General features: G+C 39.3%; 1 protein-coding gene across 1 annotated transcript in view; it reads right to left on the bottom strand.

Moving 5' to 3' along the window:
- Positions 1 to 27,055, bottom strand: part of PLEKHG1 (pleckstrin homology and RhoGEF domain containing G1) — a 121,952-nt gene that overhangs the window by 40,093 nt on the left and 54,804 nt on the right. Inside the window, exons 2-5 of the mRNA XM_053711831.1 lie at positions 17,177 to 17,277; positions 15,342 to 15,411; positions 2,071 to 2,117; positions 755 to 905 (exon numbers count right to left, since the gene is read on the bottom strand). Coding sequence (XP_053567806.1) covers positions 755 to 905; positions 2,071 to 2,117; positions 15,342 to 15,411; positions 17,177 to 17,277 — 369 coding nt within the window. The remainder of the gene's footprint in view (positions 1 to 754; positions 906 to 2,070; positions 2,118 to 15,341; positions 15,412 to 17,176; positions 17,278 to 27,055) is intronic.

Here is a 27,055-nt window from a genome sequence, read left to right as displayed (position 1 = left end):
AAAATGTTTAGATGCATACTGAGGTCTACAGACTCCTGGTTGTGTAATGGGTCTTTTCATATGCAGGGGAGGGGGAAGTGCCTGCTCTTCTTGCTTTCCCAGCCCCTTTCAGTGGGTGTCCCAGCCTAACCTCATCAACAGAGCTAAACTGGGAGCTTCTAAGTATGTTTTTAAAAAGGTTTTATATTGGATTTTTATATTGGTATCTGTGCATAATCTTCTTTATAGTAGTGTCTATTACATGCAGTTATATGAAAATTGGTGTGTACTGTCCCTTTAAATGTGATAACTGCCCAAGTACAAATACAATTCATACCTTACATCATATCCATCCCAAACCAAGACAATCAGTGTTTACTTATACTTTTGATTAATTTATTTGGCTAAATTCTGAAAAGTACCAGTGAGTGCTGACTGATCTCATTGGAGTGATCTGCTAAGAGATCTATGTATCTATTTTAGACCACATATCTAATACTTTGCATAAATGTTATTTGTGTTTTGGGACTTTAAAAAAAAAAAAAAAAAACCCTCAAACTAAAACTAAAACTCATTAATTTCGGTAACAGTTGCCTGAGGTCATCATAGAGCCTGGCACCTGACTAATAATATTGTGTACATTACACAGTGCTTTAACTGACACACCACACCTACTTATTCATCTTAAGCCAGCCACTCATGTTTCCTCTTTATTTCTGGCAAAGACAACTGACTCAATGGACCTGCCAACAATGATTATCTGAAGAACACTTACGTGCAACAGCAAGTGATACTTAAGTATCCTTTGGACAGGTTTCAAAAGGTAGGATCCCAAGGGAAGTGAATGGTGCAATACTTCCTGTCGTTCTCTAAAGAATTTGGCCAATATTTTATTTCTCATGCACTCTGTTAGTATTGCCACAGATCTGCAAATAAAAGAAAATATTAAACAGTGCATGGAATTTATAATCACTTTACCATGGTTGGATGACAAATGACAGCAGTGGATAAACATGCAAGTTCTACAGAAACACCTTTTACACTTAGTGATGTGGAATATCAAGAAAAATAGTCATGAAAACCGGTAGAACACATTTAGTGTTAGCCCTATAAGTAAGGATGGACAAATAGAAGCTATGCATAAACGTTCAAGATTGCTCGTTTGCTAAAACTTATTTAATCCTTTTTAAAAGGTGAGCCACAATCTATAATGCATTTATCCTAACAATTCCTAGACAATATCTAGAGTGGGGTGGCTGGAGGCTTAGTCAGGGAGATCTGAAGGGAAGAGTAAAGTCACATCAGTGCAGATCAGAACAGTGAGTGGGAGGAGCTGAACATGGTTTGGGCAGGATATGGGAAGATTGGGCATGGCTAGTGTGTCCTCGTCAAACAGGAACTCCCATGAAGGTCCTTTGGAGCCCTGGAAAGGGCAGGGGTCAGAGCACCCAAACTTTGACAAACTTTGATGCTGACAGCTCTGACAGTGTGAACAACAAAATAAACTATTGATACAGTAAAAAAAAAAAAAAAAAAATGTTCCGCTTACTTAAAACAACAAAGCAATGAATAAATTATAATCCGAAAGTGTATCGAATAAATCGGATGTTTCATAACATTATAATTGCTTTTTACAAAGTACGTTATTGCCTTAAAGGGACACTGAACCCACATTTTTTCTTTTGTGATTCAGATAGAACATGCAATTTTAAACAACTTTCTAATTTACTCCTATTATCAAATTTTCTTCATTCTCTTGGTATCTTTATTTGAAATGTAAGAATGTAAGTTTAGATGCCGGCCCATTTTTGGTGAACAACCTGGGTTGTTCTTGCTAATTGGTGGATAAATTCATCCAATGAACAAGTGCTTTCCAAGGTTATGTACCAAACAAATAGCTTAGATGCCTTCTTTTTCAAATAAAGATAGCAAGAGAAAGAAGAAAAATTGATAATAGGAGTAAATTAGAAAGTTGCTTAAAATTGCATGCTCTATCTGAAAATAATTGAGTTCAGTGTCCCTTTAAATACAATATTCCTCATAACTGTCACACACACATTTCTTAAACTTGACACAACTTCATTAACTTACCTTGGATAATTTGTACAATACTGTGTGTATATATGAAACTCTTCACTCTGAATAGAAAGGAAACAAAATTAGGATTCATGTTTTAATTCACAAATAAACTGCGGAATAGCTTCCTCTGACATCTGGTCCATGGTGATCAGATTTTACACTAGGTAAATCCCTTTATATATCAGTCAAGTGTAAACATTTTAAACTAACATCTTGCTTGCTGCAATTGTTTTCAATAGCAAACTATATCCATGACTTCCCTAATTTAGAACAGCCAATCAGTGCCTACGTCCACAGCTGACAAGGCTAGCCAGGGTCATTATGCAAGCATAAAGCACATTGTTCTTAACCTATAAATCCAGTTAGGGAAAGATACAGTATGTATCAGGGTTAGCATTGATAAGACTGCAGTGTGCTTTCTCTGTTCCATGAATTAAACCCCCCCCATCAGATTTCAGTGTGAAACTAGATGAAAGGGGACAAAAGAAATAACGTATAAAGCTAAGATTTACGTTTTTACGGTGTATAACTAAACCTTTTATATTCAAATCTCAAGGTATTTTCTGCCCCTTTAAGGTCATATTATATAAACTAATAACATTAAAAGGGGCATTAAACTCTCAGAATTTGCCAGTAATTAAAATCTGCATTATAAAAGAAAAACTATTTTTAAAATCACCATTCCAGCCCAATCTATAAGGTTTTGAAAAATAAGAACCCGGTTGAATCCATGTTCCTAGTCTCTTTTGCTGTTGCCAGTCAAGGATAAATGTAAATAAGCTCTTCTGATCGCTGCTAACCAATCACTGTTTAGAATACTGAATGATCGGGCAAGTTTCATCTAAATTAAGCGTAATAAAAACTTCAGCCCCTCTGGAAGGATGTGGAAGAAGCACAATGTTCAGGTGTCTTGCTTCCTGGTGTGTTTTATTGTAGTTCTTGGATTACTTGTTGCTGACCTTTGACTTGGCTGTTTACCTGCTCTCGGATATTCATCTAGTACCTTTGCTATATGATTATTGTTGCTAACCCCGGCCTGGACTTTGGACATTGATCTATTTTATCCTTGGTACTACAACTATCTGCTTACCCGTTGCTGACCATTAATTCTGCTAAATCCCTTGTACTGTGTAACTCCTCTCTGCCTATTACAGCCTAGGCCTAGTTTGGTACTATTTATCTCCATCTATCAGGGGGCTAGCGTTATTTCTGGCTGTGGGATTTCCTGCCTATCATTTCACCTGACGCCAGGATAAAAACACTACTGGCCACGTAATGTGAGTGATAGGTGGGATCTCTCTGCAGGCCTGATACTGTGTAGGCTGCTGTCAATCAATGGAGTCAGATCACTGCTGTGTGTGTGTGTGTGTGTTACTGCCAAATAAAAAGAGGTCAATTTAAACATTTGAATCTCACTGGCATCCAAGGACATAATCACTGCTTAGTTGTGAAAAATGTATATGGTGGGATCGAGAGTGACCCTAAACTAGCACTTTGTACATGGTTGGTAGGCAAGGACTCACAATGATCCCACTCGGTCACCTGCAGGCCTGCCCAAGATTTTTGTGAAAGGCAGCAGGCAACCTTAATTATGGGACATGGACACAGACACAACGTCATTTTGCAGTGTGTGTTTATTAGAAAAAATGGGCTTGTCTTTTTTTTCTTCCCCATGGCTAGTTTATAGAGCTTGGTATTGAGATTGTAGAGGGGCATAAGGTATTAGAAGAAGGGGGTGGGGGTGGGGAGAGAAAGATAGAATGTGAGGGATACAGTAAACATAAAAGGAGAGAAATACATTTATGGGAAGGTGAAAAAAAAAAAAAAAAAAAAAAAAAAGGTAATAAGAGCTGTAAAAAAGGGGACAATTACTTTATTTACTAATTGGCCTTTTAGGCAATCAAATAACTTTTATAGAAAACACTAATCTACAGTATTCTTTAGATAAGCTTAAGACAATCCTATTCTATTTCTGCTTAAAGTTCAAAAAGGCAAAAGATAATAGGAGATTCTATGTTTGAGATATAGCCCTTTTATTATGCGATTTATTTTGCACATTATTCGTGATTCATAGTTGATATTTTACTACTCTACAATGGGTTACAAACTGCATTGTTGCAGTGAACACACACTGCTTAGTGAACTGTAAATAAATATCAAGCATATGAAAGAGTATTTAAACATTACAAATATTTTTGTTTGGAAAAAAAAAAGTTACATTGACAGCTGTTTATTATGAAAGGAAAAGAAGTGTCTACTTGCATACCGAGAATGCTCACTGCTTTATCGCAGGTAATTAAATGCCTCACAAGCATAAAACGATTAAAACAATAAAAATCTTATGTGCATGTATAATATAATTATAGAATTTAAAAAACAAAAAACAGCCAATCAGCTGTTACCAAACATCTGTCGATAATGACCAGATAATGAAGACAGATCTACACTAGGAAAACCATCTCTATTTGTATACATTATATATTTTCCTGAGGAAAGGGATATCATTTTCTCAAAGTGTTAAACTTGTGGATGAGCTTTTTGACACAAATCCTGAGAGTAATTTTATTACAATCTGTTATAGTATCAAATTAACACCCAGGTCTTTGACCACAAGGGGAGCAGACTCTTATTTGTATGTATGTATGTATGTATGTATGTATGTATGTATGTATGTATGTATGATACATATACACATACATACATACACACACTGCATATGCACTCTCACCAGATAAAAATCATATCTGGGCAAGCCCAAAGTAATGTATTATTATGTGACATTTTGAGTAGATATTCCTCTTCTTTAGGAAATATTTTACAGGGTAGTTTGTTGAAGAAAATACCAATACCAAAAATACCAAAAAGAAAAACCTGGAAGATGTATGTCATGTAATTGTTACCTTGACTACACAGTAATATTAAGTGCTAGACAATTTAAACAATAATACCTAACCTTTAACAATTGATGGCCAAGGGAGTGTTCCTGCTGTTCAAATATATTTCCAATGTACACCTTATCTATAATTACACCACAAAATAAAATATGAAAAAGTATTTGCTGTGATAAAAGAGCAAATATAATCAAACCACTCTTTATTGAATGTTATATTTATTTTGTTGACCTAAATTAGTTTAAATTTACTTTGTTGATAAAATCTTTTATTCAGCTCCTAAAGCCCAAACCCTGATTTTATTGGCTAGCAGTTTTAGTTCTATATTTAAAGGAACATTGTGCTCAAAAAATGTTCATCACTTATATGAACAGGCAGTATTAAAGTAAAAAAATCAGTTTTTTTACTTCCTGCTAAAGCTCATTGGCTGTTAGGTACGTCTGCTGATATTCATGGGACAATGTACTGTAAAAATGGTTTCCCTTTAAAAAGGTATACTGAACCCAAATATTTTCTTTCATGATTCAGACAGAGCAGAAGTAGGCAATTATCGGCCCTCCAGATGTTATGGACTACATCTCCCATGATGCTTTGCCAGTATTATGTCTGAGTGCATCATGGGAGATGTAGTTCATAACATCTGGAGGGCTGATAATTGCCCACTTTCTAATTTACTCCTATTATCAATTTTTCTTTGTTCTATAGGTAACTTTATTTGAAAAAGCAGGAATGCAAGCTTACGAGCCGGCCCATCTTTGGTTCAGCACCTAGGTAGTGCGTGCTTATTGGTGGCTAAATGCAGCCAAACAGCAAGCGCTATCCAGGGTGCTGAGACAAAAATGGGCCAGCTTATAAGCTTACATTCCTGATTTTTCAAATAAAGATACCACAAAGAAAAATTGATAATAGGAGTAAATTAGAAAGTTGCTTAAAATTGCATGTTCTATCTGAATCATGAAAGCAAACATTTGGGTTCAGTTTCCCTTTAATGAGTTTCCAACATGTTATTCTAGCAAAAAAAAAAGTGTTTCTAAATTAGGGTTGTTGCTCCTCAAAAATACTGGATGAACATTTACAAGTCAGCCTGCTGAACCACTGGAGTGTCGCTTGGCAACCCTAGTCTAAATAATGCTTTTTTTATATGGACGAGACAACCTTTTTTTAAATACAATGCCCCTTTTAAATACACAAACGTTTGTGGTAAATATGAATTCCTACACCGAGTTTGGAGCACAGTAAGCACTAAACAGTGGTTCATTATTATAGCCAACGTGGCTAACTATATAAGAGTGGAGCACAGGAACAGGTATAATTAGGAATAAATTAATACAATTCTGAAGCCAGCCCTCAAAATACATACAGCAAATCAGAACACTCATCCTATATTATAAAAGACAAGTGTTTGTCTGAAGCCGTCATGCGCAGTACAGACAAACACTTGGCCTTAGATTCTATTCTCGCGCACCTCGGCATAGCTGACAGCTGACAGATTGGGAGCGCGAGGTACACAGCATACAAGCAGCTGTGAGATAGGGAGTGCGAGCTACTCAACAGCTGTTTGTGGCCGACGGGAGCGTCGCGAGGGGTGTGGCCGGGCGTCGCGAGGGGCGTGACCGGGCGTCGCGAGGGGGCGTGGCCGGGCGGGTGTTGCCGCGATGGGGCGTGGCCGGACGGGGTCCCGCGAAGACAGAGCCAGAGAGGGAGCAGGAGGGGGGGGGCAGAGAGCCAAAGAGAAGGGGGGGGGCAGAGAGCCAAAGAGAAGGGGGGGGGGCAGAGAGCCAAAGAGAAGGGGGGGGCAGAGAGCCAAAGAGAAGGGGGGGGGCAGAGAGCCAAAGAGAAGGGGGGGGGGCAGAGAGCCAAAGAGAAGGGGGGGGGGCAGAGAGCCAAAGAGAAGGGGGGGGGGCAGAGAGCCAAAGAGAAGGGGGGGGGGCAGAGAGCCAAAGAGAAGGGGGGGGCAGAGAGCCAAAGAGAAGGGGGGGGGGGGCAGAGAGCCAAAGAGAAGGGGGGGCAGAGAGCCAAAGAGAAGGGGGGGCAGAGAGCCAAAGAGAAGGGGGGGGGCAGAGAGCCAAAGAGAAGGGGGGGGCAGAGATCCAAAGAGAAGGGGGGGGCAGAGATCCAAAGAGAAGGGGGGGGGCAGAGATCCAAAGAGAAGGGGGGGCAGAGAGCCAAAGAGAAGGGGGGGGCAGAGAGCCAAAGAGAAGGGGGGGGCAGAGAGCCAAAGAGAAGGGGGGGGGGGCAGAGAGACAAAGAGAAGGGGGGGGCAGAGAGCCAAAGAGAAGGGGGGGGCAGAGAGCCAAAGAGAAGGGGGGGCAGAGAGCCAAAGAGAAGGGGGGGGCAGAGAGCCAAAGAGAAGGGGGGGGCAGAGAGCCAAAGAGAAGGGGGGTAAGAGAGCCAAAGAGAAGGGGGGGCAGAGAGCCAAGAGAAGGCGGGGGGGGGCAGAGAGCCAAAGAGAAGGCGGGGGGGCAGAGAGCCAAAGAGAAGGCGGGGGGGCAGAGAGCCAAAGAGAAGGGGGGGCAGAGAGCCAAAGAGAAGGGGGGGGGGCAGAGAGCCAAAGAGAAGGGGGGAGGGCAGAGAGCCAAAGAGAAGGGGGGGGGCAGAGAGCCAAAGAGAGGGGGGGGCAGAGAGCCAAAGAGAAGGGGGGGCAGAGAGCCAAAGAGAAGGGGGGGGGGGCAGAGAGCCAAAGAGAAGGGGGGGGCAGAGAGCCAAAGAGAAGGGGGGGGCAGAGAGCCAAAGAGAAGGGGGGGGCAGAGAGCCAAAGAGATGGGAGGGGGGAGAGAGAGCCAAAGAGATGGGAGGGGGGAGAGAGAGCCAAAGAGATGGGAGGGGGGAGAGAGAGCCAAAGAGATGGGAGGGGGGAGAGAGAGCCAAAGAGAAGGGGGGGAAGAGAGCCAAAGAGAAGGGGGGGAGAGCCAAAGAGAAGGGGGGGAGAGCCAAAGAGGGGGGAGAGAGAGAGCCAAAGAGGGGGGAGAGAGAGAGCCAAAGAGGAAAAAGAGCCAAAAAGGAGAGAGAGCCAAAGAGGGGGGAGAGAGAGCCAAAGAGGGGGGGGGAGAGCCAAAGAGGGGGGGGGGAGAGAGCCAAAGAGTAAAGAGAGCCAAAGAGAGAGACAAAGAGGGGGGAGAGAGAGCCAAAGAGGGGGGGGGGGCAGAGCCAAAGAGGGGGGGGGGGGGCAGAGCCAAAGAGGGGGGGGAAAGCCAAAGAGGGGGGGAGAGAGCCAAAGAGGGGGGGAGAGAGCCAAAGAGGGGGGGAGAGAGCCAAAGAGGGGGGGAGAGAGCCAAAGAGGGGGGAGAGAGCCAAAGAGGGGGGGGGGGAGAGCAAAAGAGGGGGGGGAGAGCCAAAGAGGGGGGAGAGAGAGCCAAAGAGGAGAGAGAGCCAAAGAGGGGGGAGAGAGAGCCAAAGGGGGGGGGAGCCAAAGAGGGGAGAGAGAGAGCCAAAGAGGAGAGAGAGCAAAAGAGGGGAGAGAGCCAAAGAGGGGGGGGGGGAGAGCCAAAGAGGGGGGGGGAGCCAAAGAGGGGGGGGAGAGCCAAAGAGGGGGGAGAGAGAGCAAAAGAAAGGATGGAGAGAGCCAAAGAGGGGAGAGAGAGAGCAAAAGAGGGGAGAGAGAGAGCAAAAGTGGGGAGAGAGAGAACAAAGGAGAGGGGGGGAGAGAAAGCAAAAGAGAGGGGGGAAAGAAAGCAAAAGAGAGGGGGGAAGAGAGAGCAAAAGAAAGGGGGGAGAGAGCAAGGGGTGGGACCGCTGTTCTGAAAAAAATGGCCCGTGTACACGGGCTTTAGTACTAGTACAAATATATTTTGAAGGGTAGAAGCCTTGAGCGTTCTAAGACTGGCTGCTACATTAACATGGCAGCCAGACAGATTTTATCAAGCAGCTGTGGTGATGCACATTGAGGAGATTGACCAACAGATTATCAATATTAAGCAGAGAATGAAGACAGCGGGTTCTGTTAGAAAAATCATCTCCGTCAGTTGTCTCTTTATAGTCAAGATGAAACCGATTGTGACAATGATCATTTTTTACCCAGCTAATTTGTAGGATAAGGTAGGCGTCTGCAAAATCATTGTGTATTATAATACATTTTTAATGAAATAAAGGCAGTGCTATGTCTGTAGAGTTGGCTGTAACAAACCATGACTGCATAGGCAGATAAATATTATACAATCTCTGGTACTGGTTAAGTGCGTCATAGCTGGTAAACTCCCAAGATATCAAATTGGTTATCAGGTAGGAAGCACAAATATAGTATTTGGAATATGTCTAGTCTGTTGTACACTTCCATTGTTTTGGGTGTACACCTGATTACTGATAGAAACTGGATCGCTTTCTTGTCTAGTGCTTTGCGGTCAAACATGCTAACTAAACATTTTATGACTACTCCACTTCTACTGTATTTAAAGTAACAGTAAACACTTACTGGCGTGAAGAGAAATCCTCAGCCTATTTTACTTTGCATTATGTTGTAAAGTAAATGCCTCTCCTTAACATAAAGCTTCCAGTTCCCGAGGTAAAAATTGCCTCATAAGTGGCCTCATAATATTGAAGAGGCATCTTATAGAATCTTGCCAGACCAAAAAGCTTTAGAGAAGTAGGCCCTTAGAGATAGTAATAGAAAACGTTTAATTATTTGTACGAAAATAACTTTGCAATATACTTTCATTATTTAGTGTTCCTCTATTCCCACTACAATTAAGAGTTTTCCACTTCTGATAACTGGCAGTGCACACAGCAGGCTCCACAAGCCTAACTTAGCCACATTTCTGTCCCAATTGACTTCAGCAAAGTGGTGGGTGTAGTTTAGCTAATGAAAAACAATTGCAGCAAACATGATAATATATTAATTCAAAACATTTTCCAGCTAACTGAGAATATTTGTTTATTGCAAGACTGCATAAAAAATTATTAAGATTAAAAAGGGATATGAAACTCAAAATGTTTATTTCATGATTCAGGCAGAGCATGCTACTCTAAACAACTTCCAATTTTCTTCTATTATCAAAATTACTTTGTTCTCTTGGTATTGTTTGTTGAACAGCCAGCAATGCATTACTGGGAGTTAGCTGAACACATCAGGTAAGCCAATGAAAAGAGGCATATATGGGCAGCCACCAATTAGCACCTAGCTGCTAGTAATGCATTGCTGCTCCTGAGTCTAAGCATTCTTTTCAATAAATGAAACCAAGAGAACAAAGCAAATTAGATAAGAGGTAAATTGGAATTTTGTTCAAAATTGAATGCTTTATCTGAATCATGAAAGAATTTGAGTTTTATGTCCCTTTAAGGTGTTCACCGTTTCCTTAAAGGGACAGTAAACATTGGGAAAAAATGTAATTCAATGGCACGATCTGGCTCGCTGTGATTAGACAGTGAGCCTGAGACGTGCTGTTTGAAATAGCAGCTGCACCGAAGAGGATGGCTTCAAGGTAGAGATAATTGTACTTTGGGGGGACATATGTATTTAAAGAGTAAAATAAATCATAAGGCTATCGTCATGTTACATTATTCTGCACATTGTGCATTATGTAACATTGTCCCAACATTTACTGTGCCTTTAAGAAAGACAAGAATTGCTCTTGCATTCTGTTTACGGCTTACGTTTTCACAGGCCAAACTAATAAACCAAGTGAAGTATGGAGGTAGGTGTGTGTACATATATTATAATATATCTATCTATATTTTTTTTTAACAGGACTTCAAATTTCCAGTAGTCCCACACAAGTAAGAAATTGCAGCAAAATCGTGCTTTTCCTATTTTTAACTAGTAACTTTTCCCTATGGGCTATAATCCCAATTATAGGGATATTTTAAATTTTATATAAAATGGTTGAGCAAAAGCTGTTTAAATTTAAAGTGAAACAATAACTGCATGATTGTGTACAACTAGGGACTCTACACTGCTTATTGGTTGAAAGAGACAACTCTTCATCACAGAACATTTTTTTTTATAAAAACAGAACTACTGTAATACATTTTAAATATTTGCTATTAGAGTAAAACAGAGAAAAAAAATGTGCAGCATGTCCCTTTAAAGGGACACTGTACCCAAAAATTTTCTTTCGCGATTCAGATTGAGCATGAAATTTTAAGCAACTTTCTAATTTACTCCTATTATCAAATTTTCTTCATTCTTTTGGTATCTTTATTTGAAATGCAAGAATGTAAGTTTAGATGCCGGCCCATTTTTGCTGAACAACCTGGGCTGTCCTTGCTGATTGGTGGATAAATTCATCCACCAATAAATAAGTGCTGTCCAGAGTACTGAAACCAAAAAAAAGCTTAGATACCTTCTTTTTCAAATAATGATAGCAAGAGAATGAAGAAAAATTGATAATAGGAGTAAATTAGAAAGTTGCTTAAAATTGCATGTTCTTTCTGAATTACAAAAGAAAAAATTTGGGTACAGTGTCCCTTTAATATTTTTTCCATTAGGTAAATTAACTGCCAGCTTGTCTCCTGGTCACAAACAAAATAGTTTGCATTTGTCAACAATGAAGTTATTTATTTATTTTTCTTTGTCTAAAACTTTTTATGGGCAAGACAAAACATCCTAACATCAATACACGTTATTACTATAGATACAGATATTTTTCAGAAACACAAAACTGCCATGGGATCTTTGTAGTGTAAATCAGATAAGCGCTGATCTCCACAAGCCATCGTTCCTGAGAAATAAGTGCATGTGTTAGTCTGAACACAAACCGAAACGTATCCTTATAATCAGACACTTTTGCCATGATACATACAGTACAAAATTAATGTTTTAAAAGCATTTACAAATTGTATTTTATTTATTTATGTTAACAAGCAGCCGAGCAACTGGATATATCACTTTTTTCTCTTTTTACAAATTTTATAACTACAAAAATATGATAAATAATTAAAACCATTTTTTTCCCTTTAGTTTTTTTATTAAAGATTTAATCAACACCAGAATATGACTAATGACTGAAATTGAGGGCATATTTATTGCAAGAATATAATGAATAATTAGGTGTTTCACCTTTTTTTGTAATTTTATCATCACAAGAATATTTAACAAAAAAATATAAATGATGCAGACCAGTTATTTATCACATTCTTGTGGTGATAAAATTATTTAAAAAAAACCCAAACCTAATTATTCATTATTATATTCTTGTGAAATTAAAAATATAGTGATGACTATCAGTTACTTATCACAAGAATAATTAGGTGTTCCAGCTTTTATTTTATTTTTTTTACAATTTTATCACCACTAGAATATGAAAAATAACTGGGGGCATTACTTTTTTTTTTTTTATTATCTCAAGAATATGATGAGTAATTATGTGTTTTACTTTTTTTTTCTTCTTTCTTTTCACTTTCCCTTCTCTATTCATTCCCTTTTTTTTATTATTTTATTTTTTTAACATGATATATGCTATGATTGAATGCAGCATTATGTTATTGTATTATATTTACTTATTGGAATTTTCTGAAAGCTTATTTTATGGTGTGGAAATCCTTGATAAAGAAATTTAAAAATGGATATTTTAATAATTATTTCCAAAACTCTAGACATTGTGCTTATAAACTATATAAAAACCCTGGCAAGTATGTTAAACTTATACATCCTAGATTTCAGCTAATTAACCCCTTAATGACCGAGGACGTGCAGGGTACGTCCTCAAAAAAAAGGCAGTTAACGCCTGAGGACGTACCCTGCACGTCCTCGGTGTGGAAAGCAGCTGGAAGCGATCCTGATCGCTTCCAGCTGCTTTCCGGTTATTGCAGTGATGCCTCGATATGGAGGCATCCTGCAATAACATTACATGGCCATCCGATGCAGAGAGAGCCACTCTGTGGCCCTCTCTGCACCGGACATCGATGGCCGGTATCGTTGGTGGGTGGGAGCCGACTTGGGAGGCGGGTGGGCGGCCATCGGTGAGCTGTTTAAGGTGGAGGGGGGTGGGATCGGGGGCGGAGCCGACGGGGGGCGCGCGCGGGTGCGTGCACGTGCACGGGGGGCGGCGGGCGGGCTCGTGCACAGGGCGGGAGCGGGTGGGAACCGCTATACTACAGAAAAGTTTAAATACATGTGTGGGGCAAAAGGGCACTAACATATAAATAAAATAATAAACAAAGTGATTTTGGAGTGGTGGAGGGTTGGTCTTGGGTGGGGGGAGAAGCTACACTACAGAAAAAGGGATTTTTTCTAAAAAAAAACAACACTTTTTTTCTTAACTGGGTACTGGCAGACAGCTGCCAGTTCCCAAGATGGCGCCCATTAAGGCAGAGGGGGAGGGTTAGACAGCTGTTTGGTGGGAATCAGTGAGGTTGGGGGCTAAGGGAGAATCCTACACAGCAGCATATGTAAATATGCTATAAAAAAAACACACTAAAAAGCCCAAATATACCTTTTATTTTAGTACTGGCAGAGTTTCTGCCAGTACTTAAGATGGCGGGGACAATTGTGGGGTGGGGTGGGGGAGGGAAGAGAGCTGTTTGGGAGGGATCAGGGGGTCTGATGTTTCAGGTGGGAGGCTGAGCTCTACACTAAAGCTAAAATTAACCCTGCAAGCTCTCTACAAGCTACCTAATTAACCCCTTCACTGCTGGGCATAATTCACGTGTTGTGCGCAGTGGCATTTTGCGGCCTTCTAATTACCAAAAAGCAACACCAAAGCCATATATGTCTGCTATTTCTGAACAAAGGGGATCCCAGAGAAGCATTTACAACCATTTGTGCCATAATTGCACAAGCTGTTTGTAAATAATTTCAGTGAGAAACCTAAAGTTTGTGAAAAAGGGAACGTTTTTTTTTTATTTGATCGCATTTTGCGGTGAAATGGTGGCATGAAATATACCAAAATGGGCCTAGATCAATACTTTGGGTTGTCTACTACACTACACTAAAGCTAAAATTAACCCTACAAGCTCCATACAAGCTCCCTAATTAACCCCTGCATTGCTGGGCATAATACACGTGTGGTGCGCAGCGGCATTTTGCGGCCTTCTAATTACCAAAAAGCAACGCCAAAGCCATATATGTCTGCTATTTCTGAACAAAGGGGATCCCAGAGAAGATTTTTCAACCATTTATGCCATAATTGCACAAGCTGTTTGTAAATAATTTCAGTGAGAAACCAAAAGTTTGTGAAAAAATTTGTGAAAAATTGAACGATTTTTTGTATTTGATCGCATTTGGCGGTTAAATGGTGGCATGAAATATACCAAAATGGGCCTAGATCAATACTTTGGGATGTCTACTAAAAAAAAATATATACATGTCAATTGATATTCAGGGATTCCTGAAAGATATCAGTGTCCCAATGTAACTAGCGCTAATTTTGAAAAAAAATGGTTTGGAAATAGCAAAGTGCGACTTATATTTATGGCCCTATAACTTGCAAAAAAAGCAAAGAACATGTAAACATTGGGTATTTCTAAACTCAGGACAAAATTTAGAAACTTTTTAGCATGGGTGTTTTTTGGTGGTTGTAGATGTGCAATAGATTTTGGGGGTCAAAGTTAGAAAAAGTGTGTTTTTTTCAATTTTTTCCTCATATTTTATAATGTTTTTTATAGTAAGTTATAAGATATGATGAAAATAATGGTATCTTTAGAAAGTCCATTTAATGGTGAGAAAAACGGTATATAATATGTGTGGGTACAGTAAATGAGTAAGAGGAAAATTACAGCTAAACACAAACACCGCAGAAATGTAAAAATAGCCTTGGTCCCAAACGGACAGAAAATGGAAAAGTGCTGTGGTCATTAAGGGGTTAAAGGGACACTGAACCCAAATTTTTTCTTTCGTGATTCAGATAGAGCATGAAATTTTAAGCAACTTTCTAATTTACTCGTATTATCAAATTTTCTTCATTCTCTTGGTATCTTTATTTGAAATGCAAGAATGTAAGTTTAGATGCCGGCCCATTTTTGGTGAACAACCTGAGTTGTCCTTGCTGATTGGTGGATACATTCATCCACCAATAAAAAGTGCTGTCCAGAGTTCTGAACAAAAAAAAACTTAGATGCCTTCTTTTTCAAATAAAGATAGCAAGAGAACGAAGAAAAATTGATAATAGGAGTAAATTAGAACGTTGCTTAAAATAGCATGCTCTATCTGAATCACAAACGAAAAAATTTGGGTTCAGTGTCCCTTTAAGTGTAGCTGTAAAAGAATGTGTGCATTGCTCTAAACAATTACTGTGTAGCATTGTAGCGGTGTCAAGCAATTTTCATTATTAAACAGCATACATGGGTAACAAAATTTGACTTTGGCTTCTCTAGGGAGCATGGAACAATACAGCAAAATAAATTAAATGTATATTGCAATGTTTCATGTTCATTAATCAATTAACTTCAAAATAAATTCTGAATGCAATGTCCCCTTTAAACATATATAACTATAACGTATGTGTCTTTTTTATTGATTACCTTTGAAACAAAACATTCTGCTATTGCAACAGGGTCATTGTAACAGTTTTCCAACTCTTGTAGGAGTTCACTAAAAGAAAGAAGAAATACAATAGTTTTAATAGTATAATTTAGGATAAATGACAAATACATCTTAGAAATTGAGACTTGCACACACTGAGCCACAATTAAATAATAATGCCAGTGCAATATAAAATGTCATGGGCAACGCTGCAAACTCATTTTATCTTTTTTTTTTTCTTAGATGATAAACAGGGTTGCAAACACATTGCAGTTGTCTCTGGTATCCAGTGGGTTAACACCACCACCACCAGGAACGACCACCTAATACCACCACACTATAAAACAAAAATCCATGTTTATCTAGTTTGTAGTACTTAAAAGGTAGAATCTACTTGAGTTTTTTTTTTTTAATTTCAAAAGATAGCGCCTTTTCTACTCATTCACCAGCTTTGCATAACCAACATTGTTATATAATTATACTTTATAACCTTTATGTTTGCCTGTTTCTAAGCCGCCCCTGCAGGCAACCTCTTATCTTAATGCTTTTAAATCTTGCACAACAGCCAGACAGTGCTAGTTAATGTGTTCCACAGATAATATTGTGCTCAATCCTATGGAGAAAAGATTATGGTTATACAAGAACCAACACGGATTGGCTAAAATACATGGTTGTAAAAAGCACTAAAATAAGGGGCAGTCTGCAGGAGCTTAGATACAGGTAATCATAGCGGTAAAACGTATATTAATGTAACAGTGTTGGTTATGCAAAAACTGGAGAAAGGATAATAAAGCGATTGTCTTTTTAAACAAAAACAATTTTCAAGTAGATTATCCCTTTAATTTAAAATATACAATAATTTATTAAATTCCATTAAACTTTATATTTCTATGCACTCCACAGTCTCTCAATCTGATAACAGCATTTCCTTTTCTGGGACAAGCGCAGAGGTATATTGGCAAGCAATTTTTCTTGCTTCAACTCTGTCCCTTTAATGTTTAATAATGTTACAGTTGTATATGAAAACATTTATTTTATTTGATATATATTTTGACATATAAAGATAAATGCGGCATCCATTATTTTACCAAGATACATGTGGTGTATTGTCTTATTTTTATAGTGCTGGGGACTTCTATGAGGGGAATTAATTTGTTCTGGGCAAAAACTTTGATAAATTCTGAGCTCAAGGTATTTATATATGAAGTTAAAATTTGCATTGGTTATTTACAGCAAAAGTACCATATTCTACTGACTAGTTTCCACCCATATTAAGGTATAACTGTTAAAGGGGCAGTAAAAATTAAACTTTTATGATTCAAATAGAGCAGGCAATTTTAAGCAGCTTTCCAATTTACTTCCGTTATCAAATTTGCTTTGTTCTCTCTGCATCTTTTATTGAAAAGTAAAACTAGGTAGGCTCATCAGAGCTCAGGAGTGTGCACGTGTCTTTAGTTCTTTATGGCAGCAGTGTTTTGCAACATTGTATAACAAAGCTACAAATAATGTTGTAAAACACTGCTGAGTATTAAAGACACGAGCACACTCCTGAGCGTATCTAACTTTACTCTTCAATAAAAGATAAGAGAAAGAAGCAATTTGATAGAATTTGATAACAGAAGTAAATTGGAAAGTTGTTTAAAATGGCAAGTTTCATTTTAACTTTACTTTCCCTTTAAAAGTGACATTTTTAAACAATAAGATTTCATCACACAATTTAACAAAAAAAAAAAATTGTATGAGCTGTCTGTTTTCTTTTTTTTGTCTTTTAAAAAAAACAAAAAAAAAAACACAAATTTTTCATAAAGATAATTAAAAAAAAAAATCAACTTACCTATTGAAATGGTAGATATCTCTAATATTACCAAACAGCGCTGAACGTTCATCCATCCCAAGGGTGAGCCTTGTCTGGTCGCAAATACAATTGAGATAATCCTGCACAGAGCAAAAAATAAAATAAAAACCCTGTTGGAAGCATCAAATGGACCAACAAGAAAACTTCTGAATATCACTTTCATATTATTTCTGTAATCCTTTTCATGGCCTTCATGCTGAATAAACACTACACCTATTATGAAAGGTAACAATACTTATCTGTTCTCAAAACCTAGCAAAGAATGAGACTGACCATGTCCTACACAAAGAAAGCTGTCCATTTTTATTTGAATGCACAACTATTTTTTATAAACGGAGGCTCTATTGATAGTCTAAGTGGCCTGATTTTGTTTTCTAGACCAAGGACAGGATTTTCAACAAAAAGTCAGTGACTCAGTTTTTGTATAAATGACACAACTACGATTCCTTAACTACTGAGCTGCTTCAAATAATTTAACAGATTTATTTCATAAAGCATTGTTTCTAATAAACTATCTATCAAATGCATGTACTTAAAAAGGGACAGTCAACTCCAACATTTTTATTGTTTAAAAAGTATAGATAATCCCTTTATTACCCATTCCCCAGTTTTGCATAATCAACAGTTATTGTAGCATATCTAGATTTCAGCAAAGCATTTGACACCGTCCCACACAATAAACTTATTCACAAACTATATTTCCTTGGTCTAGATTCAAAAATTGTGAACTGGGTGGAATGCTGGCTTAAGGACAGAAAACAAAGTGTCTTAGTAAATGGAGTTCATTCAGCAGAGGGGGCTGTTACTAGTGGTGTTCCTCAGGGGTCAGTTCTGGGGCCTGTTTTGTTTAACATATTTATCTGCGATATCAGCAAAGGGCTACAGGGGAAAGTATGTCTCTTTGCAGATGATACAAACATTTGCAACAGAGTGGATGTTCCAGGGGGGGTAGACAAAATGAGAAGTGATATACAACAATTGGAGGATTGGACAAACGACTGGGGTCTAAAGTTTAACACAGCAAAGTGTAAAATAATGCATTTAGGGAAGAAAAATCCAAATGTTAATTACAGACTCAATGACACTTTACTGACTGTTACAGACGAGGAACAGGACTTGGGAATTATTATTTCAGATGATTTAAAACTTAGTAAACAATGTAGTAATGCAGCGAGTAAGGCAAGCAGAATGCTTGGATGTATTGGTAGAGGTATTTGCAGCAGAAATAGTAAGGTTCTTATGCCACTTTATAGATCATTAGTTAGGCCTCATCTTGAGTATTGTGTGCAGTTCTGGAGACCATATCTTCAGAAGGATATTAACAAACTTGAATCTGTGCAAAGGAGGGCTACCAAAATGGTACATGGTCTAAAAAATAAAACTTACCAGGATAGGCTCATTGACCTAAATATGTATAGCTTAGAGGAGAGAAGGGAAAGAGGTGATATGATAGCAACTTTCAAGTACATTAAAGGGTTTAGTAAAACTGAGGCTGTGGGTATTTTACATAAAATGGAAAATTCAAGAACAAGGGGTCATGAGCTCAAGCTAAAGGGTAGTAGATTCAGAAGTAATTTGAGGAAGCACTTCTTTACAGAAAGAGTGATTGATTTATGGAATAAACTTCCTCAAGAGGTAGTAGCAACAAACACTGTGGGGGACTTTAAAAATGCATGGGACAAGCATAGGGCTATCCTACGAACTAGATAAGTTTATACTGTTAGGTAAGGTCGGGCAGACTTGCTGGGCCTATGGCTCTTATCTGCCGTCAATATCTATGTTTCTATGTTTCTATGTTATATTAATACACTTAAAGGGATACTCAGATTAAAGGGCCACTGTAAGTAAATATTTTCTATGCCTGTTACTAACTAACTACCCCAAATACGCTTTTTATCAATAGCATGTCATTAACATATCTCTACCGTATATCAGAAATCTTGTCTGCAAATTTAATTGTTTTCCAAACCCACTCCGTGGGTATCCTTTGCTCTGTACGAATCCGTTTACAATACCTAGGTTTCAAAATGGCGCTTTAAACACAAAGTTATTGGTTTAAGTATTTTGAACATGCAGTGCTGAAAATAGTGGGCAGGATAACGTGACATCATCAGCAAATAAAAGATACAACTTTTAGAACGTTATGAAACTTCGTTTTGGAGAAAATATAGGTCAGTAGGTTTTAATTAATGTTTATTAACTTTAATATGTTAGTTGTTTAGCTTAAAAATTATAACAGAAAGTAATCCTTTAAATTAAAGTTTCATGATTCAGATACAGCATGTAATTTTAATCAACTTTCCAATTTACTTCCATTAAAAAAAATGTGCACAGTCTTTTATATTTCCAATTTTTGAGTCACCAGATTCTACTGAGCATGTGCAAGAATTCACAGACTATACGTATATGCATTTGTGATTGGCTGATTGCTATCACATGATACAAGGGATGTGGAAATATACATAACTTTTAAATTTGTTATAAAAAAATCTACTACTCATTTGAAATTCAGACTAAGTGCTATTGCATTGTCTTGCTATCTTGCATTTGTTGATTATGCAAATCTAATGTGTTGACTGGTCCTTTAACCTCTGTGATTACCTCATATCTAAGCATCTTCTGACAGCCCCCTGATCACATGACTTATCTATTGACTTGCATTTCAGCCAATTAGTGCTTTGTTGTGCACAAACCCATGGGCGTCAGTACAATGTTATCTATATGGCCCACATGAACTAGCAGTCTCCTGTTGTGAAAATAAAATAAAAAAGCATGTGATAAGAGGCTTTCTGTAGAGGCTTAGAAACAGGCAGACATTTAGAGGTTTAAAGGTTATAAAGTATATTAATATAATAATGTTGGTTGTGCAAAGCTGGGGAATGGGTTTTAAAGGTGTTGTTTATCTTTTTAAACAATAACAATTTTGGTACTGACTGTCCCTTTAACAATAGCTTTCTTAAAATTCTGATTTAAAATGAAAAAGTATGCAAATTAAAGCTAAAGTTTTTTGTTCTGACTTTCATATAGTATGTTAATGTTAAAGGGACAGTCAACACCATAATTTTTGTTGTTTAAAAAGATAGATAATCCCTTAATTACCCATTCCCCAGTTTTGCATAACCAACACAGTTATAATACACATTTTACCTATAATTACCTTGTATCTAAGCCTCTGCAAACTGCCACCTTATTTCAGTTTTTTTGACAGACTTGCATTTTAGCCAATCCGTGCTCAATCCTTGGTAAATTCACATGCATGAGCTCAATGTTATCTATATGAATCACATGAACTAACACCCTCTAGGGGTAAAAACCTGTCAAAATGCATTTAGATTAGAGGGGCATTTAAGGTCTAAGAAGTTAGCATATGAACCTCCTAGGTTTAGCTTTCGACTAAGAATACCAAGAGAACAAAGCAAAATTGGGGATAAAAGTAAAGTGGAAAGTTGTTTAAAATTACATGCCGTATATGAAACATGAAAGTTTTTTTTGGACTTGACTGTCCCTTTAAATATGTGATGCTAACATACATAAAAATCAAAATATCAAATGCAAACCTTAAGAAAGAAAAGGAATTTACAACCAAACAACATATTTTGTTTCTAGATCTGACAAGAGATTCCCATAACAAAACAAAAAAAACAAAATTTATGCTTACCTGATAAATTTCTTTCCGGATGTGGTGAGTCCACGGCTGCAACATTTACTGTTGGGAATATCACTCCTGGCCAGCAGGAGGAGGCAAAGAGCACCACAGCCAAGCTGTTAAGTATCACTCAACTTCCTACAACCCCCAGTCATTCGACCAAAGAGAAATGGAGAAAAAGGAGTAACACAAGGTGTAGAGGTGCCTGAGGTTAGGCCAAAAATAAACTGTCTTAAAATAAAGGATGGGGGCCATGGACACACCATATCTGGAAATAAATTTATCAGGTAAGCATAAATTTTGTTTTCTTTCCTAAGGTATGGCGAGTCCACTGCTGCATCATTTACTGTTGGAAACCAATACCAAAGCTAGAGGACACCAATGACTAGGGAGGGACAAGACAGGTAGACCTAAACAGAAGGCACCACTGTTTGAAGAATCTTTCTCCCAAAAAAAGCCTCAGCTGAGGCAAAAGTATCAAATTTGGAAAATTTGTAAAAAGTATGCAAAGAGGACCAAGTTGCAGCCTGGCAAATCAGTTCCACAGAAGCTTCATTTTTGAAAGCCCAGGAAGAAGAGAGTTCTCATGGAGTGAACCGTAATTCTCTGAGGAGACTGCTGTCCAGCAGTCTTATAAGCCAAAATGGATTATACTTCTCAACCAGAGAGAGAAAGAGAAGTAGCAGTAGCTTTCTGCCCTTTACGTTTCCCAAGAAGGATTAGGACATAGAGAAGGAACAACAATTTCCTGATTAATATTTCTGTCCGAGACTACCTTAGGAAGGAAACCAAACTTAGTATGAAGAACTGCCTTATCAACATGAGAAATAAGATAAGGCGAATCACACTGCAAGGCCCAGAGTTCAGAGACTCTAGGAGTAGAAGAAATAGCAATTAGAAACAAAACCTTCCCAGATAACAACTAATAGCTATGGAATGCAATGGCTCAAACAGAACCTGCTGCAAAACTTTAAGAACAAGGTTAAGACTCCAAGGAGGAGTAACAGACTTAAACACAGGCCTGATTCTGACCAAGGCCTGACAAAAAGATTGTACATCTGGCAGATCCGCCAGACACCTGTGTATCAAAATAGATAAAGCAGAAATCTGACCCTTTAGGGTACTGACTGACAAATCCTTCTCCAGACCTTCCTGGAGAAACCCTTGGATTCACACCAATATTTAAGCCATATCTTATGGTAAATCTTTCTAATCATGGTCTTAATGACTGACTCAGAAAACACGCTTAGACGAAACTAAGCATTCAATCTCCAAGCAGTCAGCTTCAGAGAAACGAGATTTGGATGAAAGAAAGGACCTTGAATCAGAAGGTCTTTCCTCAGAGGCAGTCTACAAGATGGGAGAGATGACATCTCAACTAGGTCTGCATACCATATCCTGCGAGGCCACGCAGGGGCTATTAGAATCACTGATAACTCCTGTTTGATATGAGCAATGACTCGTGGAAGGAAAGAAAATGGAGTAAACTGGTATGCCAGTCTGAAATCCCAAGAAACCGCCAGAGCATCTATTAGAGCGGCCTGCGGATCTCTTGACCTTGAACCGTACCTTGGAAGCTTGGCATTCTGCCAAGACGCCATCAGATCCATCTCCGGTACCCCCATTTGAGGGTTAAGCTTGAGAACACCTCCAGATGGAGTTCCCACTCTCCGGTATGAAAAGTCTGTCTGCTCAGGAAATCCACCTCCCAGTTGACCACTCCTGGAATGTGGATGGCAGATAGACAGCAATTGTGATCTTCCACCCACTGAATAATCCGAGCCACCTACTCAGAGTTCCTCCCTGGTGGTTGATGTAAGCCACTGAGGTTATGTTGTCTGACTGGAACCTGATAAACCGGGCTAAGGACAACTGAAGCCAAGCCATCAGACCATTGTAAAATCGCTCTCAACTCAAAGATGTTGATGGGGAGAGCAGAATCCTCCCAAGTCCAAAGTCTCTGCATCTTTAACGAGTCCCAGACTGCTCCCCAGCCCAGTAGGCTGGTGTTCGTGGTCACAATCACCCAGGCAGGTCTCCGACAGCACGTGCCCTGAGACAAATGTTCCTGAGAAAGCCACCACGGGAGAGAGTTTGTCGACTGACCTAGATCTATCCTCTGAGACAGATCCATATGATGCCAATGCCATTGTCTGAGCATGCACAGTTGCAGAGCTCTCAAATGGAATCGAGCAAAGGGAATGATGTCCATGGAAGCCATCATCAGACCTATTACCTCCATAAATTGAGCCACTGAAGGCCTAACAGCAGACTGAATAGAGGTGCAAGAGGAAAGAATTTTGGCTTTTCTGACCTCTGAACCAATATATCGTCAAGGTAGGGCACCACAGCAATTCCCCCGAAACCAGATTACTGCTAAGAGAGCTCCCAGAACCTTTGAAAAAATTTCTGGCAGCTGTGGCAAGACCAAACAGAAGGGCCACAAACTGGAAGTTATTGTCCAGAAAGGAAAATCTCAGAAATTTGTGATGATCCCTGTGAATGGAAACATGAAGGTACGCATCCTTTAGGTCTATGGTTGTCATGAACTGACCCTCTTGCACTAAAGGAAGAATGGAGCCTATAGTCTCCATCTTGAAGGACGGTACTCTGAGAAACTTGTTTAGGCAGATCTAAAATAGGTCAGAAAGTCCCTCCTTTTTGGGAACCACAAACAGATTTGTATAGAAACTCAGACCCTGTTCCTGTACTGGAACTATCTTTGAGACATCCAACACCTGACATTTCTCTGACAGTTGGAGACTCTATTCTCAACACCTCGCCCCAGGTTCGCTGTCTTAGGGTCACACTAGACTCAAAGCTCACATTCAACCCACATATACAAGCACTTACCAAATCCTGACGTTCACACCTACGCAACATTTCCAGAATTCATCCCTTCCTTACTCAAAAAACGACAAAAATACTTATTCATTGGCTCATTGATTACTGCAACCTACTCCTAAATTGCCTTCCAAAACACTGCCTCTCCTCCCTCCAATCTATTATGAATGCTTCAGCTAGACTCATCCACCTAAGTTGCCGATCTACATCAGCGACTCCACTCTGCCAGTCTCTACACTGGCTCCCCATACACTCCAGAATACAGTATTAATCCTAACTTACAAAGTACTAAACAGTCTAACTCCCAACTATATTTCCTCTCATCGTGAAATATTCCCCATCCTGTCCTCTTCGATCAACCTCTGACCTACGTCTCTTCGCTCCTGTTATCTCTAGGTCCCACTCCCGCCTCCAAGACTTTGCACGTGCTGCTCCTGTCCTCTGGAACTCTCTACCCCGCTCCATAAGACTGTCTCCAACATTGTATAGCTTCAGACGCTCCTTGAAAACCCACCTATTCAGAGAATCTTTCCATATCTCCTCCATCCCTCATCCGAACCAAACTAATACATGAACTGCCTGACTCACTACTGCAACTACAACTGATGTAAGCTACCCCAACCTTATGTCTCTGCACCCTAAACCTGTAGACTGTGAGCTCTCCAGAGCAGGGCCCTCTTCCTCCTGTACCAGATATGTTTAGTTTTATGTTTTGTATTTTTATCAAAAATGTCATTGTATACCCCTATCATTGTATCCAGCGCTACGGAATTTGGTGGCACTATACAAATAAATGATGATAATAATAATAATAATAGTATTAATAATAATAATAATAATAATCATTCCCAGGGAGGAAAGATGCTGTACTCATTTCAAGAACGCATCTCTTTTTATCTGGTCTGCAGATAATCTTGAGAGGTAGAACCTGCCTCTGGGAGGAAGAGTCTTGAATTCCAATTTGTAACCCCGTTATACTATGTCCACAGCCCAGGGATCTGGGACATCTCGTATCTATGCTTGAGAGAACCGAGAAAGTCTGCCCCCCAACCTGATACGATCCTGGATCGGGGGCAACCCCTTCATGCTGATTTAGATTCAGTTGCAGGCTTCTAAGATTGCTTCCTCTTATTCCAAGGCTGATTGGGTCTCCAGGAGAACTTGGACTGTTTTTGCTTGGAAGAAGAGTACGACTTCCCTCTGAAGTTACGAAAGGAACGAAAATCACTTTGACATCCTTTAAGTCTATTCTTATCTTGAGGCAGGAAAGACTCCTTTTCACCCGTGATATCAGAAATTATTTCTGCCAGACCATGACCAAACAAAGTCTTACCCTTGTAAGGAATCACCAGAAGCTTTACCTTAGAGGAAACATCAGCCGACCAAGACTTCAGCCACAAAGTCCTGCAGGCAAGTACCGCGATGCCAGAAGACTTGGCTCCCAGTCTAATAACCTGCATGATGGCATCAGAAATAAAGGAATTGGCTAGCTTAAGGGCCTTAATTATTTATTTATTTATTTATAAAATATTTTACCAGGAAGGATACATTGAGATTTCTCTCGTTTTCAAGTATGTCCTGGGTCCACAAGACATTGCATTGATACAATAGGGTACAATAAAATACAAAAACAATATTAATACACAATATATACAAAATTTAACATAGAACAGGTAATTAATCAACCATGACAGGTGCATTCTGTTTTGAGATATGTAGAGAGGGATCTCTTAAAGGATATTAGTCTTGGGGAAGGTTTGAAAGTGTGCAGGAGGTCGTTCCATAATTGTGGTGCTCTGTAGGAAAAGGAGGATCAAGCTGCTTTCTTTTTGTATTAAGGCAAACTAAATAATGTGCTGGTATTGGATTGGAGGTTATAGGAGGTGGGAATAGCCGGGGAGAGCATTCTGCTCAGGTAGGGTGGGAGCTTCCCAGAAAGGCTCTTAAACACAAGGCAGGAAAGATGGAGGGTGCGTCTGGATTCCAGCGACAGCCAGTTTAGTTCTTTTAGCATGTCACAATGGTGGGTCCTGTAGTTACATTGTAGCACAAAGCGGCAGAACGAGTTATACAATGTATTAAGTTAATTAAGGTGAGTTTGCGGTGCAGGTGCGTATACTACGTCCCCGTAATCCATGATAGGCATCAGCATTTGCTGTACAATCTTTTCCTTTACTGTAGGGCTGAGGCAGGATTTGTTTCTGTACAGGGCACCTAGTTTTGGGTAAAGTTTAGATGCAAGTTTTTCTATGTGGAGGCCAAAAGATAGATTGGGGGTCTAACAACATACCCAAGTATTTGAAAGAGTGGACTGCGGTCAGCGTGCAATTGGATTTTGTTTTGATGCGTAGATGGGAATTTTGTAATGTGTGTAATTTAGGTCCCGTTCCAAAGATCATTGTGACAGTTTTGTCAGTGTTTAGGAAGAGTTTGTTTTTTGAGATCCATTTTTCTACCTCTGTGAATTGGTCTTGGAGCACTGCTTCAAGCTGCGGCAGATCGGAATGGTTTGCATAGATTACTGTGTCGTCTGCCTACATGTGTACAGTTGAGGATTTGCAGACATTAGGCAGATCATTTATAAATAATGTGAATAGTAGGGGGCCGAGAATGGATCCTTGGGGAACACCACACGTGACCGGGAGAGGGAGGGTGTCACTGTCAGAAATGGAGACATATTGTGATCTATCCGATACATATGATCGAAACCAGGTTAGCGGACGATCACCAATACCTGAGTTTTTTAGTTTGAGCAGTAGTATGTCGTGGTCTAGTGTGTCAAAGGCCTTTGCAAAGTCAAGGAAAATAGCTCCAGTTAGGTCTCCTTGTTCCATGCCAGTTTGGATGTCATTACAAACTTTTAGGAGGGCAGTTGTAGTGGAGTGATTCGGGCAAAAACCTGATCAGGGGTCAGATAGTTAGATTGCTGGTAATACTCACATAGTTGCGTATGGACCAATTTTTCTAAGATTTTTTACAATACTGGGAGCAAAGATATGGGACGATAATTAGAAACCAAGGTTAACTCCCCACTTTTATGGATAGGCACTACTCTTGCAGTTTTCCAAAGATTGGGTATGTATCCAGACACCAATGATTCATTAATTAGGGTTGTGACGGGTTTAGCAATTGCTGGAGCACTGAGCTGCAACAGCATTGCTGGGATTTTATCAGGTCCAGACTGGTTTTTCATTTTTAGATTATCAAGGTGTTTAACGACCTTGATGGGTACAGGTCTAAAATTGAACTTCTGTATATTGGGTCTTTGCTGATTTAGTGGGGCCTGATCCACATTTGTAGTTTCAGGATGCGTGTTATTTATTAGTTTGTCAATCAGGGTGGTGGAGCATCCGACAAAATAACTATTA

The sequence above is a fragment of the Bombina bombina genome, chromosome 4, assembly GCF_027579735.1.
Source record: "Bombina bombina isolate aBomBom1 chromosome 4, aBomBom1.pri, whole genome shotgun sequence".
NCBI classification, from domain to species: Eukaryota; Metazoa; Chordata; class Amphibia; order Anura; family Bombinatoridae; genus Bombina; species Bombina bombina.
Note: the sequence above shows the minus strand (reverse complement) of the source record. Positions and strands in the feature narration are given on the sequence as shown.